The sequence below is a fragment of the Hypomesus nipponensis genome, chromosome 25 (genome assembly GCF_054491055.1).
Source record: "Hypomesus nipponensis isolate SF chromosome 25, ASM5449105v1, whole genome shotgun sequence".
NCBI lineage: Eukaryota > Metazoa > Chordata > Actinopteri > Osmeriformes > Osmeridae > Hypomesus > Hypomesus nipponensis.
This window is the reverse complement of record NC_140385.1, coordinates 12,570,488-12,586,428: the sequence shown is the minus strand read 5'-3', so window position 1 is coordinate 12,586,428 and position 15,941 is coordinate 12,570,488. Positions and strand designations below refer to the sequence as shown.

The window sequence follows — 15,941 nt, the reverse complement described above, 5'->3', positions numbered from 1 at the left end:
AATCAATTTTGAATATATTAAGTTGCCTTTGCACATGGTAAATGTTGTAGTGTCTTCCTCGTGACATACCAAGTTTGGTGTTCATATCTCAAAGATTTGCTGAGATATGACCCAACTTCCTGTTTGGTTGCTTTGCTACCGATTTTGATTGGCTGTACCGGACAAACGGTTTTGAAAATCCAAAATCCTTATAATACTTGAGTGAGGGTTGCTCTGAAGATTCAACAAAAATTGTAGGAGGAGAAGCGAAAAAACTTGTTTCCTTAATCTTCATTGTACAGAAAAATCCAATATGGCAGCCGTTATAGGTTCTCAAGGATTTTTTGTTCCTCATGAGAAATAAGGCACATGTAATACATTTTAGAATTTTGGAACAAATAGGATGCAAATGGCATCACAAATTAGGCGTGGCCTGTAGCGCCACCTTCTGTCTAGGGTGGCCCACGTTTGGTATGGTAGTTACTAATGCTCTGCTGTTTCAACATTCCAAATTTCACAACTTTTTACAGTTTTGGTCTAGGGGCTGCCATTGACTCCCATTATTCAAGAAAAAAGCCAACTTCCTACCGGAGGAACCCTAATAAATAATAAATATATATGAGAGAACAATGGTTGTGCTTGCCGAAGGCTTGAGCACACCCAATAAATATCTGAATTTTATGGTCAACTAAAGCTTATTTGTTGCCTCTGGTAAAATTGTACTGTAACAGCAGCCAAAGTAATATTTCCCGAATGTATGTACATGTTACAGAGCCCCTGAAGCAGTGGCGGATCTAGAACATTTTACAAATGGGGGTGGCAAAGGGGGGCAAGAAGTCTTGTCAGGGTGGAATGGGTAAACGGTACGTGGGAATCCCTATATTTGAATGGCTTTGACAAAATAAAAACAGGACCAACTTTCAGCACGGGAGTGTAATGGCCCAAACCAGCCCAGCCCCACCAGGGGCCGAGCCATACTTGAACATTCAAGGCTTAACCCGAACCCAGGACCTAGGTGCTCTTGATGACGTTATTTGAAATCCAAACTTCACATTAATTCGAACGTGCGTGAGCTAATTTTTTTTGCATGAATTTCAGTGCAAAATTGTTTTTTTAGCTTTATGTAAAATGAACATTGCATTGGACTCATATTGTTATGTTTCCAGAAATTACAACCAAAATGTTTACCTAAAAGATTCAGGGCTTTTGAGAAAACATATTTTTCCCACCCTTGCAGGAACCTAGATTTATGAAGTGACAGATCTTTCTTTTTTTTACCTAAACTACGGTTTAGGGTTGTCTCCATGGCAACAACCTTGGTACACGCAGTTGTGTTTGAGAAAGAGTGCATGTCCGATAACTGAAAACGGCACTTTTGAATGCACGGTCTGATCATGCGTTAATTTAAATTAAAACCTAGTGTAGCATATTAGCTTATTTATCAGTCACATAGTAGTTAACAAACTTAACACATCATTTTATTCGGTGTGTGAAAAAAACTAAGAGAAAGCAGGCGATCTGCTGTTCCAATTTATGAGAATTTTCCCGATGGCCACTCTGGGCCTGAGACCAGTGTTCAAACAAAACAAAACTGTGCATCTTTTAAAAAGTCAAAGTATAAAAAGCTAAATGAAAACTAGGGATGCACAATATAACATTTTAGCTGATATCCGATATGCCAATATTTACAAGCTCATTTTGGCCGATTGCCGATATATACACCTCTGCTTTAATTTTTTTTTTTTTAAGTCTCTCTTGTACTAGAATTAATCTGTTATTATGATAGGGTACTTGCTGTAGATATGGGACATTAAAAACTCGTTTTGTATCATTTTAGAAATAGACATTCACTCATGAAAACTATTGAAATGATTTCAAATATGGCAGATTTATTATATTTTCACGTCCCAATTTTCAAACAGTACCTCCTTGAACTTGAACAACTACAGTTTCCTTAACCTTTAGAGGAGTGAGTTCTAAATATTACTGACGCTGCCACCAGAGTGAGTTATTTTTTCAAAACGAAAGCTAGCTAGCTTTAGTTAGCTTCCGTTACCTAGCAACCTAGCATAATACTTGTAGCAATGCTACTACCTGCTAGTGTTACTTGTTAGCCTCCTAATTGTACATTTTGAAGCCATACTATAGTGTTTGTCATATAGTTTTTGTCTATTGGAAAATAGTCGGATGGAAAAATCACGTGTTCAAAATCACATGTGTGACGGTACTCTGTGGGGCCCGCTTTCAAACGATCACTTATATGTGACGCTACTAATTAACGGGTTAAAGGGGTGATTGACTTGGTTTTTGGCTATTTCACACTGTTCCTTAAGGTCTCAGAAAAGGGTATGTAACATTGGTTGGGTTGAAAATGGCCCGGGTGCTGTTCTATGCCCCCTGATAGATCCTCTGACATTTTCCCGGGAAAAAACACTAGCTTTTCTCCTTTTATGGTATGCTGATTAATATTTAGATTGAGCTGCGCGCTGATTGGTTGGTTTTCAACGAGTGAAGCTGGGGAGCAAAAACGCAACACGGCCAACAGCACTCACTGAAACGCCAAAGGTGGACTTGAAATAAAAACGCGCAAATACATTTATTGTGTCTACACAACAGTTTTCAAAAGATTGACTAGATATAATTTGAAATGATAACATTAGTTGTTTCCACTTCTGTTGTCGAAGCAAACTGGATTGACTTAGGTGGGTAGAACGTTACAGCTTAGCAACCAAACTATATTGTGATCTTGCTGAGAAATAACCTGACAAAGATCTGGACACATATGCATCGTGAATTGTAGATTTACAGAACACGGGTTATTTGAATGAAACACAGTCAGGAACATGAAACAACTTTAGCCCCATTGCCAATAAACTAGGCTAACTAATCACACATTCTAACTATGCTCTTGCATTTGCAAGCTAAACTAGTTTACATGCCTACAGTCTAGGTGTTTTTGCTATTTAGCTGTTCTTGAATTCCTTGCAAATCAGCGTTAATAAAAAGCAGATGAGCTAGAGTCTATCTAACATTGACAAGACGGGCATGGCTGATGTTTGTCTATACCGTAGCATAGAAGATCCCTGTGCAATTAGACCCTCGACACGTGCATGTGCGAACCATTTCACCAAGGACGGTTTTGAAAACCTGGGACAATGTAAAGCAGGATTTGCTATGAAGCTGTTGCTGAGAAGAGGTCCGTTCCGACCTTACCTTTGCCTATTATACAGCTATCTTCCTTGTCTTTCTGGATGCAAAGTCTTTTATAAAGTATTTGAAGTCAATTTGTTTAGCCATTTCATACTCAATGGCAAGTATTGTGATTGAGCCTCTCCTGGTTCATTGTTAGGACATTTTTAGGATTTTGAGTTCACTGGAGAATATCCTCAGAGCACTACGAGCAATGCAGAACATGCGCTTTCTCAGTGTTAGCTTTGCACAAACTAGCTTCCTTTTGGCTAGCATCGTGGCTACTGCTGCTCGTCTCTTCAGCCTGGCTGGGAGCATCTTTCAAAGTTGACTGGAAAAAAAAAGTTTATTACTTTTATTTGGGGTAATGCCCCTTTTAGCTCTCTCTTTTTTTTCTCTTTTCTGATATCCGATTTCTGAACAGGTCCTGGCATAGCAACGACATGTAGTCTACTCTGACATTAGTATTAACTTAACCTTCGATCAATAAATGACATCGCTAAACAATAAACGACTCATACAATTTTTAGCAGAGACGGGGGGGGGGGGGGGGTCATTATGAAACGGGCTACATTTTACTAAAGCAACAATACAATTTTTATGTTTGCTTTTTTAAACCAATGGTGAGTATTTCAGTTCAAAATAATATTGGTTACAATTTCTTAAAATATTTAGGACGAACATGATTCACGGCTGGGCCCCAGACAGCTTTCCCCTCTTATGGGCGGCCCCGGCTCCTTGGGAAGACTGAGTGTTAGCCTTCCCTGTACAGCCTGGAACAAAGCATTTATGACCGTGGTCCATTTTCAATATCCTTGTTATATTTCAAAACGTTATTCTTTGTAATTGCTTAGAGGTAGCCTACACAGAACAGCGCGCAGCTAAACTAGCATCGGAGATTTATGCTACCTCGAACTGGGCAAGAACACCAGTGAGTGGGCAGGTCTGGATGTAAATTTTGGGGCAAAGATACAGACCATTGCCAAAAAAGGCAGTCCCCAGACTGACGTTTGTCCGGTGGCTTTGTTGAAAAGCTAGCGTTTTACAGCCAATTTTTTTCATTTAGAGATTTGAATAGGAGAGAGGTGTCAATGGACTTTGATATTCACAGTATGTTCATTTTACCCACCGAACTGTCGTTATTCAACTATGACAAGGTAAAATCGGTTTTGCAGTCAATTGCCCCTTTAACCCGTTAATTAGTAGCGTCGATCGTTCGAAAGCGGGCCCCACAGAGTACCGTCACACATGTGATTCTGAACATTCCAACCGACTATTTTCCGATAGACAAAAACTATATGACAAACGCTATAGTATGGCTTCAAAATTTACAATTAGGAGGCTAACAAGTAACACTAGCAGTTAGTAGCATTGCTACGAGTATAATGCTAGGTTGCTAGGTAACGGAAGCTAACTAAAGCTAGCTAGCTTTCGTTTTGAAAAAATAACTCACTCTGGTGGCAGCGTCGGTAATATTTAGAACTCACTCCTCTAAAGGTTAAACGTGTGTTTAAACTTCACCTGGGGAAACTGACTTCACCTTCAGTGGCTCGGGGACAGCTCAGTTGCTCCACTCTTTGCCGGGCTGCAGTGCCACAAGTGAAGTGTCGTTCGTGAATGATTTGTTCATTTTGAACGAATCCTTACAAGGACTCGGGAGTAACAAGTCCTCTCAAAGAGTGATTCGTTCATTTTCTCGTGGCCGCGCATCGGGACTGTTGCATAGGCTCGTCCAAGTAAACAGAAATGATTCGTTAATTTCCAGACTCGGTCTTTGGGTACGAGTCTTTGGATAATTTTTCACGTGACCTGCATAGGCTCTGTACTGGTAGCTAGAGGAAACTACCGATTTGTTAGTTTCCCGACTCGGTCTTTCTACGAGTCTTTGGATCATTTTTCACATGACCTGCATAGGCTTTGTACTGGGAGCTAGAGGAAACAAACGATTCGTTCATTTCCCGACTCTGTCTTTCTACGAGTCTTTGGATAATTTTTCATGTGACCTGCATTGTATTTTTTAGTAGAGGAAACAGTTTCCTCATTCCCTTTCGTGTGGCCGCTGTTTTAGTAAGACGTGAATGATATTTGCTCAAGTCATCATACTGACTGGTTTTGTTATTTTCACTCTACACTTACAGTTTAGAGCAGTGCAATTATTTGCCTTGATAATTAAATGCTAGTGTGATAATAAATGACCAAATCATAAAAACTGATAAAAAAACATAAAAACTGCCCCCCCCCCCCCCACCCCGTTGAAATGAACGAATGACTCGAAAAAGATTTGTTCATTTTACTGAACGAGATTCAAAGAACCGAATCAGTGAAATGATCCGAACTTCCCATCACAAAGTGCCACCGCACTGCAGCAGACTCACTGTGTGTGAGCCAGACTGTGTGAACTCCGCTCTGCATGTTTGATGCAGGGACGTAGCTATTTGAGGGGCAGGGGGCTAAGAATACGGGGAGGTTAGAGGGAGGTGTGGTATTTTTTCCATTTGCAAAGCCGAAAACTCAAGAGGGAAGGTGCCGGCGGTGGATAAAACTGTGTGGGAGACCCCACTCCCAACTTAATTTAGATAACATCACCAAACACACTTAGCATATGTCTGTCCAAGGTAGCTAGCTAGCGATAAGCTGCTACTGAATGATATCTAAGATGTTAGTTGAGAGATCATCCCCAAACAGTTATGGTTCATGTAAACTAGTATTATTACCACTACTAGTGCATAACTAGTAACTAGTCAACAAATGTGTTAATGTTAAAATCAAAATGTTAATGTTAACGTCTGTAAAATTGCAAGCTAAGCTAGCCAACGAACGCCAGCAAGTTGCCAGGAGCTTAAAATACTGTATCAATGCTGAACAAAACTTCCCAACAAGCCATTATAAACTTATTTTATTTTAATCTTAGTAGAATTGTGTGAGTGGGCGACCTATTCCTGAGTATCCCAACCTGGTGCTTGCTGTTCAAGTGCTTGGCCAGACAAGGCTACTTGAGACCTGTATGCTTTGGCTTCAATTTTTGTTGTTTTCCCTTCATTGCTAATTTTAATATTTTGAATATATCCTTCCACTGCATATTGCAGTCTCTTCTGCCTGGATCTGGAAGATATCGCAGAGGTATTACTCCAAAAATCCTCACTCACACTGACAGCTATAGCGCTTATCCCCGTACTCGCCATGGCTTTTGGGTTGACAGTTCCGGGAATTGTGTCGGACGTAGCAACAGTAACTAAGGGGGCGTGGCCCTGGGGAAAGGTCAATTTTTCACTTTTGGTAAATGTATTGTTCAGTTCAATGTTTTGAGAAGCTTGTGGACATACTGGCGGTCTGTTTTTACAAGTACAGTTTTTGGATCCCCAAAGTTAGGGGGGCAGCTGCCCCCCTGTAGATCCACCCATGCCCTGAAGGGACCTGTGAAAAAAATATATAATAGGACACTTTCTCCGAACGTGAAACTTTTGCAGTCCTGTTCACCGCTCGGAAGGTTAGAACCAGGGTCTTGAATCTGATACAGGCTGTGATGGGTAGCCAGTGAAGGGAGATGAGGAGCGGGGTAACATGGGAGCGTCTGGGTAGGTTGAAGACCAGACTGGCTGCTGCGTTCTGTATCCTCGGCGAGCAGAGAGTTGCAGTAGTCAAACTTGGAGAGGACAAGTTCTTCGACTAGCAGCTGGGTGGAATGCTCAGACAAGTATCTCCTAATCTTCCAGATATTGTAGAGGGTGAACCTACACGACCGGGAGACTGCTGCAACATTGACAAAACGTATATTTAATAAAGGGTTATGTAGAGGAGCAGGCCCAGCTAATTCTGATGTAGCCATACCTGTAAATATAAATGTCACGTAAACTTGAAACTATCTAATATATTTTGTGCAAATAACAATTTTTTTCCAATTCCATCCCTCCTCAGCTTGAAGTAAAGGGGTCCGATGGATCTGGGTGGCATTGCATTCAAAAGGGTTAATTTTAGGGGTTTTAATAGTGATCACATTTCAATACGAATAATTTCAGTCATTTTACAGATTGATTTGATTAATACAAGATATTATGCATCCAGTTTATTGGCCTGGACACTTTCAAATATAAAAGAGGGAATGAAAGCATAGAATCCTCAAAAACGTGAACTACGCCAATACATTGCACAACCTGTTTGTGAGGTTCACTTGAGTTTTCTCACCATTTCACTGAGACCTCTTCATACAATGACATACTGGGGTGAATTGTCATTTGCAAGGGAGGCAGGACTGTGACTGTGTAAGCCACTCATGCATCAGTCTAAGATTGAATTTGACTGCATTCACCATTGGCTTCTCTTGATAGCTAGTCCACACAATATGTGAAATAATGGCAGGTAACCATAACCACTGACCTCCCAACCATCTCTCTCTCTCTCTCTCTCTCTCTCTCTCTCTCTCTGTCTCAGTAATTACAGAGGAGGACCTAGAGTCAGTCGAGGAGGGTGTCTTTGACATTCATCTATAACTAGGTGAGAAGAACGTTTTTCACGAATAACAAGTCTTGTCAAAGCAAATTATTCTTATAGCTATAGTGACAGTTATGAATATTTTTCTTATCTTATTAATTAATTAGGCTACTCTAAGGTGTGATATAATGTGTTGATAACCGAGAAAATATTAATCACAAGTGGTACAATAATAGATCATTGTCTTTTGTCCTGAACTGGAATTTGTCACAAACACACACATATTATGCATATACAACACACTGCCAAGCTATGTACATCCAATGGGTAAGTAAGACAAAGAAGAGACAACACAAGATACCTACATGCTATGGAGTTAGATTAGTTTCATAATTCACAAACAAACGTAACACGATTCACAAATGTATTTCATGATTAACAAATAAATGTAACGCGATTCACAAATGTATTTTGTGATTCACAAATATAACTCGATTCACAAATTTATGACCCCATTACATTTGTTTGCAACCTGACGAACACGAGTTACAAATCCCTGCATTTGTGTGTGGTGTCAGAAATATTAATCTATCAAGCATTGCACATTCAGTCGGTGAACAAGTTTAAGAAAGTTTATTGCTTGCGGCTGGCTCCCAAGGAGACAAAACATCACACGCCATTGTGCTACAACGTTTGTCTGCTAGCATGTTGTGCTAGCTAGCTATTTAAGCACAAGCGCTCTTTACAGTCATTGGTTAAGACAAAATCATGCAAATGTTCCATGGATCTTCTTCATTGGCTCCTTGCGTAGAGTTCTTTGACCCTAGGCTTGACCATATGATTCACTCAGCACAGATAAGGTTATTTATTGCACCTCTAGTAAGATAATGGTCAGCCTAGGTCAGCTTGTTTACGTATGCCTCGTGTTACCCAAAGTTCAGATTTGGGGGTAGGCCTCTCTACACACAAGGAATGCTGAACACTTACACAGAATAAATGTGTTACATCTTCAATTTTTCCAACAGTGGACATTTGTATTTCCTGACGTGCTTAGATTCACAAATGCATTTCTAAAATATATTCTCTGCAGCCTATCAGATCGTCTCTTCCAATTTCAGCCAATCACATTAACGTGTCTATGTGGACTTCAACAGCCTGCCATAATAACGGACATTGTCTCCTTCAGATCACGAGCAATGTCGTCTGGTAACATGTAGGTGAAATATTGCTTGTTAATCTTATTAAACCGATTATCATACGTGATTGAATATTTTTGAGAATAGCAGGATCCATGTTTAGTCATTTTAAGTGTTTCCTAGGCTAACCTTTAGCAAGCTATCTGTGATTGGCTACAATTGGAAGAGACATCTGATAGGCTGCAGAGGATATCTTTTAGAAAAAATGCATTTGTGAATCTAGGCATATCAGGAAAGTTCCTAAAATCAACACACAAATGCAGGGATTTGTAACTCGTGTTTGTCCGATTTGTAACTCGTGTTCTCCGATTTGTAACTCGTGTTCGTCAGGTTGCAAACAAATGTAATGGGGTCATTTATTTGTGAACCGCGTTACATTGGCGAATACAAGCGGATCACGAATACAAGCGGCCAAAATGAGCTTTCTCCGCAGGGTGTCCGGGCTCTCCCTTAGAGATAGGGTGAGAAGCTCGGTCATCCGGGATGGGCTCAAAGTAGAACCGCTGCTCGTCTGTGTCGAGAGGAGCCAGCTGAGGTGGTTCGGGCATCTGATCAGGATGCCTATTGGACGCCTCCCTGGTGAAGTGTTCTGGGCACGTCCCACTGGGAAGAGGCCCCGGGGAAGACCCAGGACACGCTGGAGGGCTGGCCTGGGAACGCCCTCAGGGTCCCCCAGGAAGAGCTGGTGGAAGTGGCCGGGGAGAGGGAAGTCTGGGCCTCCCTGCTTAGGTCGCTGCCCCCGCGACCCGACCCCTGGATAAGTGGCAGATGATGACGACGACGGCGTTACATTTGTGAATCACAAAATACATTTGTCAATTGCGTTACATTTATTTGTGAATCATGTAATACATTTGTGAATCGTGTTACAGTTGTTTGTGAATTATGAAACTAATCTAACTCCATAACATGCTGTCATCTAGTGGACAATACTGCAATTACAAATTAAAGCACTCCCCACAAAATTAACCAATCCTCTGAATGTGAGATTGTCCAAAATGTTTTCTGGACATGTTGTTTGGTTGGTAATTCTACATTTTGATCCTGCTTTGTGGTGTATATTACTTGCTGAATATATAATTGCTTAAACACTGAATTTAGAAAAAATCTATGAAATTGTATTTTAGAATGGTTATTGGGATTGTGAGTCTATTTTTATTTCAATAAGTCATGTTTTGATAACATTGCTTTAACGTTGCTTTAACGTTGCTGTATACAATTTGCCTTGTATGTTTTAAATTCTTTGTTAAAAACGAAAGAGGTGCTGTTACTGCCAAGAGTGTATACTTGTCACACTCAAGTTAACTAATATGCATTGTCAGTTTGAATGTTATCTGAATACTATGGTATTTCTTTCATGTTTAACTGAATATCAATTACTTATATGGTGATAACTGTGGTGTGTAAAGTATAAGACCATGATTGACGTCTCAGTGCACTGATATTTCTATCCTCTTGCAGTACTTTGAATACAGTGGAAACAGTACAATCGTCCTGAGAAATCAAATCTATTTTAATGGCAGTCTTATTAAAAGTATTGTTGTTTACGCATGCTTCTTGCTAAGTGGTAATCTCTGCTGTTGATATATATTTATGTAGCACGCATATTTATATTTTTAAATGGAAGCACAGTTTTGAAAGTGAAGTTGATTAAAAGGAACAGATGTTTGGGCACACAGTAATGAAAAATGGGTTTGAGTCAAGAAGTGTTCATGAAACATTTGGTTGAGTTATTGACTAAATAACTGAAAAACTGAATACATTTTCTTATATATAGCCAACTTGAGAACTGTAAAAACTCAAATTATCTACAAACAAAAATGATCTAAAAACGTAACTGTCTCTTGTCTGTTTTCAGTGTTAATCTACAATGCATCACTCATATTTGTTTTAATAAGAATTTTCAACATGGAAATGTTTTGTCTTTCACTTTTTTTGGTCTTGTCATTAATTTCAAGTTTTTGTCCTTACGTTTTTACATAAGGATAGTCCTACTTACTCATAATCAAGCTTAAAGGTTAGATATACTACCCTCCACATCACCATGATAATAAAGATATGATGTTCATTTAAAAAAGCATCAGCTAGCATCAAAGGAAAGACAGTTAGACAGCTTGACGATAAAGCCTGAGTCCATCTCATCATGTTTGATATCTATGTTTCCACTAAATTTGAGGTATATGTACTAATCTTTGTTCCTCGCGCATGTTTTCCATAGAAATATAGTATTTTGAAACAATCTTATGTTGGACATGAATACTCACTCTCATTGTGTCAGTTGATATTGGTTAAAACCCCTCAAATGTAACCACAAATCTGTCTCTATCACGCCAACCTCCTTTCCTAAACAGCACTGTGTGAGGTTCTCTTTAGATGCCTCAATTACTTGCTTAGGCCCTTGATTGATACTTTCCATTCAGCTGAAAAAAACAACCCCACCAGCACCCTGTCATTTAGCTGTTATCCTGAGTGATATTGATCTGAATAGCCAGAAATTAAGTGAATCAAACACAGTTGCAGCTACCGTAATTACATAGTAATGAAGGCAAGAGGAAATAGCCTCACATTGTTAGCCAATCTCACACTGTGACCTTGAAGGGGAAATAATCCATTCTGATACAGAAAAGACCCTTAAAAGAAAAGCTCATTTGTCTGCCGGAATAGGCAATACATACCCCAAGAGATTGGAGGAATACTTTTTATTTGATTTTTTTATAGCTCAGAGCTATTTGGAAATAAGGCAACATGACCTCAGTCAGATATCTTACATTTTAAGGGGAATATATTACATTTGCTCAAATGGGTATAAGTGTAGGTTGGAAGAAACACTGGTCCCACCTCTCATACCTCAAACCTTACACCTCAGTGTGGAACCATTGGTTTCCCTATATGGGTCATGCTATTCTGAGGAGTTAGATCTACATATGTTTTGATGCATATTCCTGGAGATCGCAGAGTAGGCTGTCCCTCTACCATAAGGTGTGTCCTTTCCATTGTGTTTTCCTCATTGTCCTCCCACTTGTAATCTCCAGTAATAATGATAGTTTGAACTACTCCCTTTTAGCCATATTTAGCTTACAATTCAATTAAATGTATACTTTGGTCACACACAGATTTCTGGAATTCCAGACCTATGATAAGTGAAATGATATAGAAACGTGGGCACAGACATTATCCTACTTCTGACAATCATGGCAAGGTAATCCTAACAGGTAACCAGCTGTTTTGGATGAACCCCAAACCAAGTAACCCCAAAAGTTACCTGTACGTTAGATGTAGGCTAATAATTGTTTATAGTACTTCATACAAACATGTGTAGTACTTCACATAATAAAGACAATATGATGGCATTACATGAGTGTTGTGTATTTCTTTGACAAAAAATACAAACGTATGTATTATAGAAACCTCACAGTTACCTGGATGTTAGTCACAAACAAATTTGACACCTTCAACACTGTGTTGCAGTTAGAATATTACTACATGTACAGGCAACTAGTACTACTCGGCAGTGTTCGCATTTAAGATGATATTGTCTGGGTTAACAGCGACAATCTAAGTATTACTTACAGGAGACATGAAATGCTGTTTTTGGATGCTTTTATAAAGGCCTTAGTGGTCCCCTAATACTGTATCTGAAGTCTCTTTCCCAAAATTCAGCCATGGTGCAGAATTATAGCCACTACGAGTAGTCCCACAATGAGCTTTCCTCAGAACGCGCTGTTTTGGTGCCTGTAGCTTTAAATGCTAATGAGGAGCATGCACCATTACAACAACAGCAGAACGGCTATCCAAATAACAATGAAGGAATTACAGTGTGTATTCACACACATATTTTCCAGACTTTAAATCGTTAATTAATCGTTAACTGGGCTGTTGTAACAGCCACATTCGAAGGGTAACAAGCTAGGTAAACATATACAGTAAAGCAACACAATTATGTAGTGTTAGTTGACTTACTTGTCCGAGGTTTGTCGCTGGACCCAAGAGAGTTGGTACTGATCCAGTCTTCAATTGTAGACGGCCAGCAAAGCCATCTTTGTATTGTTCCGAGTTGTGGAAACAGTTGTCGCTGAAATGATTGGGGCAGACATGCAAAACTTTGGGAAGTTGTGTAGGCGCATTTCCAGCGAAAATAAAATTGAGATAGTGGTTGTGCAGAGGTTCGGATGAAGGAACTAAAAAAAGATTTGTGCTTGCATTTGTACATCCAAGCACCAAGCAACTTTTATGCATCGTTTGTTTGCTCGCCATGATGTCTCTCCAGGAAAAAACGATATCGCACTTGCCCTTGCACGGTGGTAGCTCAGTTTCTCATGGGCGGGCCAGATGATCTGGGCGGGCAAAGCAGAGAGAGGGGAGGTAACCTTCCCCCTATCTATGTCACTAGGGGGAGATTTTCAAACAGAGCAATTGAGCCTTCATTTTGTCAAAGGCGGAAAAGAACACGCAGGGCTTGGTTTACACTTAGCCACTGGGGGACCAAAGGCAGGCTTGGGGAACTCATATTAATGTTAATTAACCTCATAAAACGAAGTTTTCATGTCATGTCTCCTTTAAAACTCAATATGTGGTGTCAGAAGTAGCAGTGTTGTGCTAAATACGGCTATTGCCTCGAAACAACCCAAAATAAGTGATTAGTAGCCTACATTTGGGTAGTGTGTATGGTAATTAGTTGTTTCAGAAGCCAAAACAAGATGTTACCTGAAGGCCAACGTAGTTAAGAATACGTAACTGATTTTGCAAACGTTATATGAGCTAGAATAGCTCGCAGTGTAAAGCAATGGCTTTGGTGTAATATGTGTTTTTCATCTAGTGCAATCGAATCCCACATCATGCGAGCCTGCAAATGTTTTATTTTGTCTCCATTGATATTGTCGTGAATGGATGTAATGTAGTGCGCACATAGCCTATACTTTCATATTTGCCGCAGCAAATATAGGATCCGACTTGAAAATCGCCAGTAAGATGTTTGTGAATCTTTGACGAATCTGCTGATAGAGGCAGACTAATAGCTGTCTCCCCACCTTCAAGAGAAGGCTCAAGACGCACTTGTTCCGGGAGTACAACGGCATTTACGTGGCATCAGAGCCTGTTTAAGGAGAGCCTTGCCACTCCCTATTAAGCCCCATTGTACCGAATTTGGTTGCAGTTCCACCAGAGTTCCACTGGGAGTGATCGCGAGCGAGTACATGTTGAATGGGAGTCTATGGAGCTAAACGGCTAAATTTGTCTCTTTTGCCTGATTGTCGTTGAGAAATCTACGATTTGATTGTAGTTGTTGCATTTTCAACATGGATTATAGGTCGAAAGTTGAATGAACGAGTACTTATGTCCTTTTGATTTCTTACAGGGTGAGTCGTTGTTGCCTACAACACGCTAGCATTCTGCTAATGTATGCTGATTGGTTAGTGAAGGACTGATACGACCAGAGCTCTTGCTTGATGGCATCCGAAGCGGAATCAGAATGTCAGAGCATTAGCAACATTAGCAACAACATTAGCAAGCGAAAACTCTTTCTAGCATGTGTATTGACAGGAAGAGCCTAACCTGTCAGCTGTGTTGTCAATGCCCTGAGAGAAAAAAGTAAGTGACCAGAGCTTGCCGTAAAGCAGTAGCTCTGGTCGTACGATGTGTATGACGTCAATTATATTTTCAAAAGCTTTTTAAAACAGAAAGGCAACTTAAAAAAAATCTAACAGCCAGCAGTGTGTATTTTTTTTTGCCTCCCCTTTCGAATTCAGAATTCAAATTACTAGACAAAAAATTATATCCTGAAAAAAGTGGATTTTGAGGGGTATAGCTCCATAGACCTCCATTCATTCTGCACTCGCTCGTTAGCGCCCTCACATGGAACTTCAACCAGTTCAGAACCCGGAAGTTTCCCGAGAGTGGCAGTTCTCTCTATATTAGACATTCTCTGGTGGCATTCACACTGCAGACTTTTTTACTGCTCTGCACCGCTGGCCTTCCCACCGTGCACCAAGCTCTGGGGCGTGTTAAAAAAGTTGTAGTTCTCTAATGTCACTGTTGTAGTTTGTGTAAAACGGTGTCAAGTACAAGTGTTCAGACTTGGGTTCATGTATTTAAAATAGCGATCATTATTGATATATAGGTGCTCCTGTCTCAATCAAAATACAGCTTTTACACGGCATGATGCAAGGAATCAGATACGCTGACTAGATGTTGCATGATCTTGTCAACTAGGCTATAGGCTACAGTAGGCCTACTGTACAGCACTTCAAAAAAAATTCCAGTAACATTCGCTAGGTTATGGCAACTACAGTACACGTTTACTGTATGGCTATCGAGTGACTGCCAACCAGCATTTCAACGTTGAATGTCAATCGTGTGCCGGGTAAACTAGACTACTGTAGCTAGACTAGTACAGTATGCAGCAAGCACAGAAGAAAGTTAGAGCTAGGTTACGTACTGTAGCTAGCTAAAGTGACCAGACTGAATTTAACACACCAGGGACACCGAACCTTGGCAACCCTGCGCCAGGTATTTTTGTTAAAGTCTCTTTAATCGTATAGAGGCGTATAAAACATGACTGAGTGTGTAGACACACATACGATGAGTTGCTCTTCCATCTTGAAATTGTTAAACCTAGAAATGTTTACCATGAACAACAGTTGCTACGTTACAAGAAACAAGAAACCAACCCGATGGTTTCGCTGGCCAATGCTAGCGTTTTCACACTCCTCATTTACATAAAGTTGAGAAAATCTTTCGCCGCCCCGCTGCAGTGTGAACGCACCGTTAGGAATGCTTGGCTGAACCTGATGTTAGTTTCCTCCAGGATCACAATGACTCTTATTGGGAGACTTGTTGCTCTTGTAGATTAGTTATAATGAAGTTAACTCTTCAACTCTTGTACTTGCTGACTGTGAAATATTTTACTGTTAATTGTTCTTCTACAGGTACAGTGTTGCACTTTTTGGGGTTCATGTTGTTTTAATTAGTAACTTGTATAACTGCATGCTCTTATGGGTCTTCCCTTTGGCACTTGTGTAGTTTTTCACAATGTATGCTTCATGTTTTGGTTATTTGCAATGTTTGGGACAACCTCGTTGTGATGATCAGTGACCTATGCTCTTTTGTAAAGCTCTCTCTTGGAAGTCGCTTTGGATAAAAGCGTCTGCTAAA

The 15,941-nt window shown here is 40.1% G+C and overlaps 1 protein-coding gene across 5 annotated transcripts in view; it reads left to right on the top strand.

Annotated features, from left to right (window-relative positions):
* Positions 1–10,707, top strand: part of LOC146222334 (RAS guanyl-releasing protein 2-like) — a 104,294-nt gene extending 93,587 nt beyond the window's left edge. For 4 of the 5 annotated variants that reach the window (XM_084691363.1, XM_084691359.1, XM_084691362.1 and 1 more), the window contains one exon: positions 7,597–10,707. In XM_084691363.1, the coding sequence (XP_084547489.1) occupies positions 7,597–7,655 (59 nt within the window). In that variant the 3' untranslated portion in view covers positions 7,656–10,707. The remainder of the gene's footprint in view (positions 1–7,596) is intronic. The other variant, XM_084691361.1, reaches the window with a different exon arrangement.
* The last annotated feature ends 5,234 nt before the right edge of the window (positions 10,708–15,941 follow it).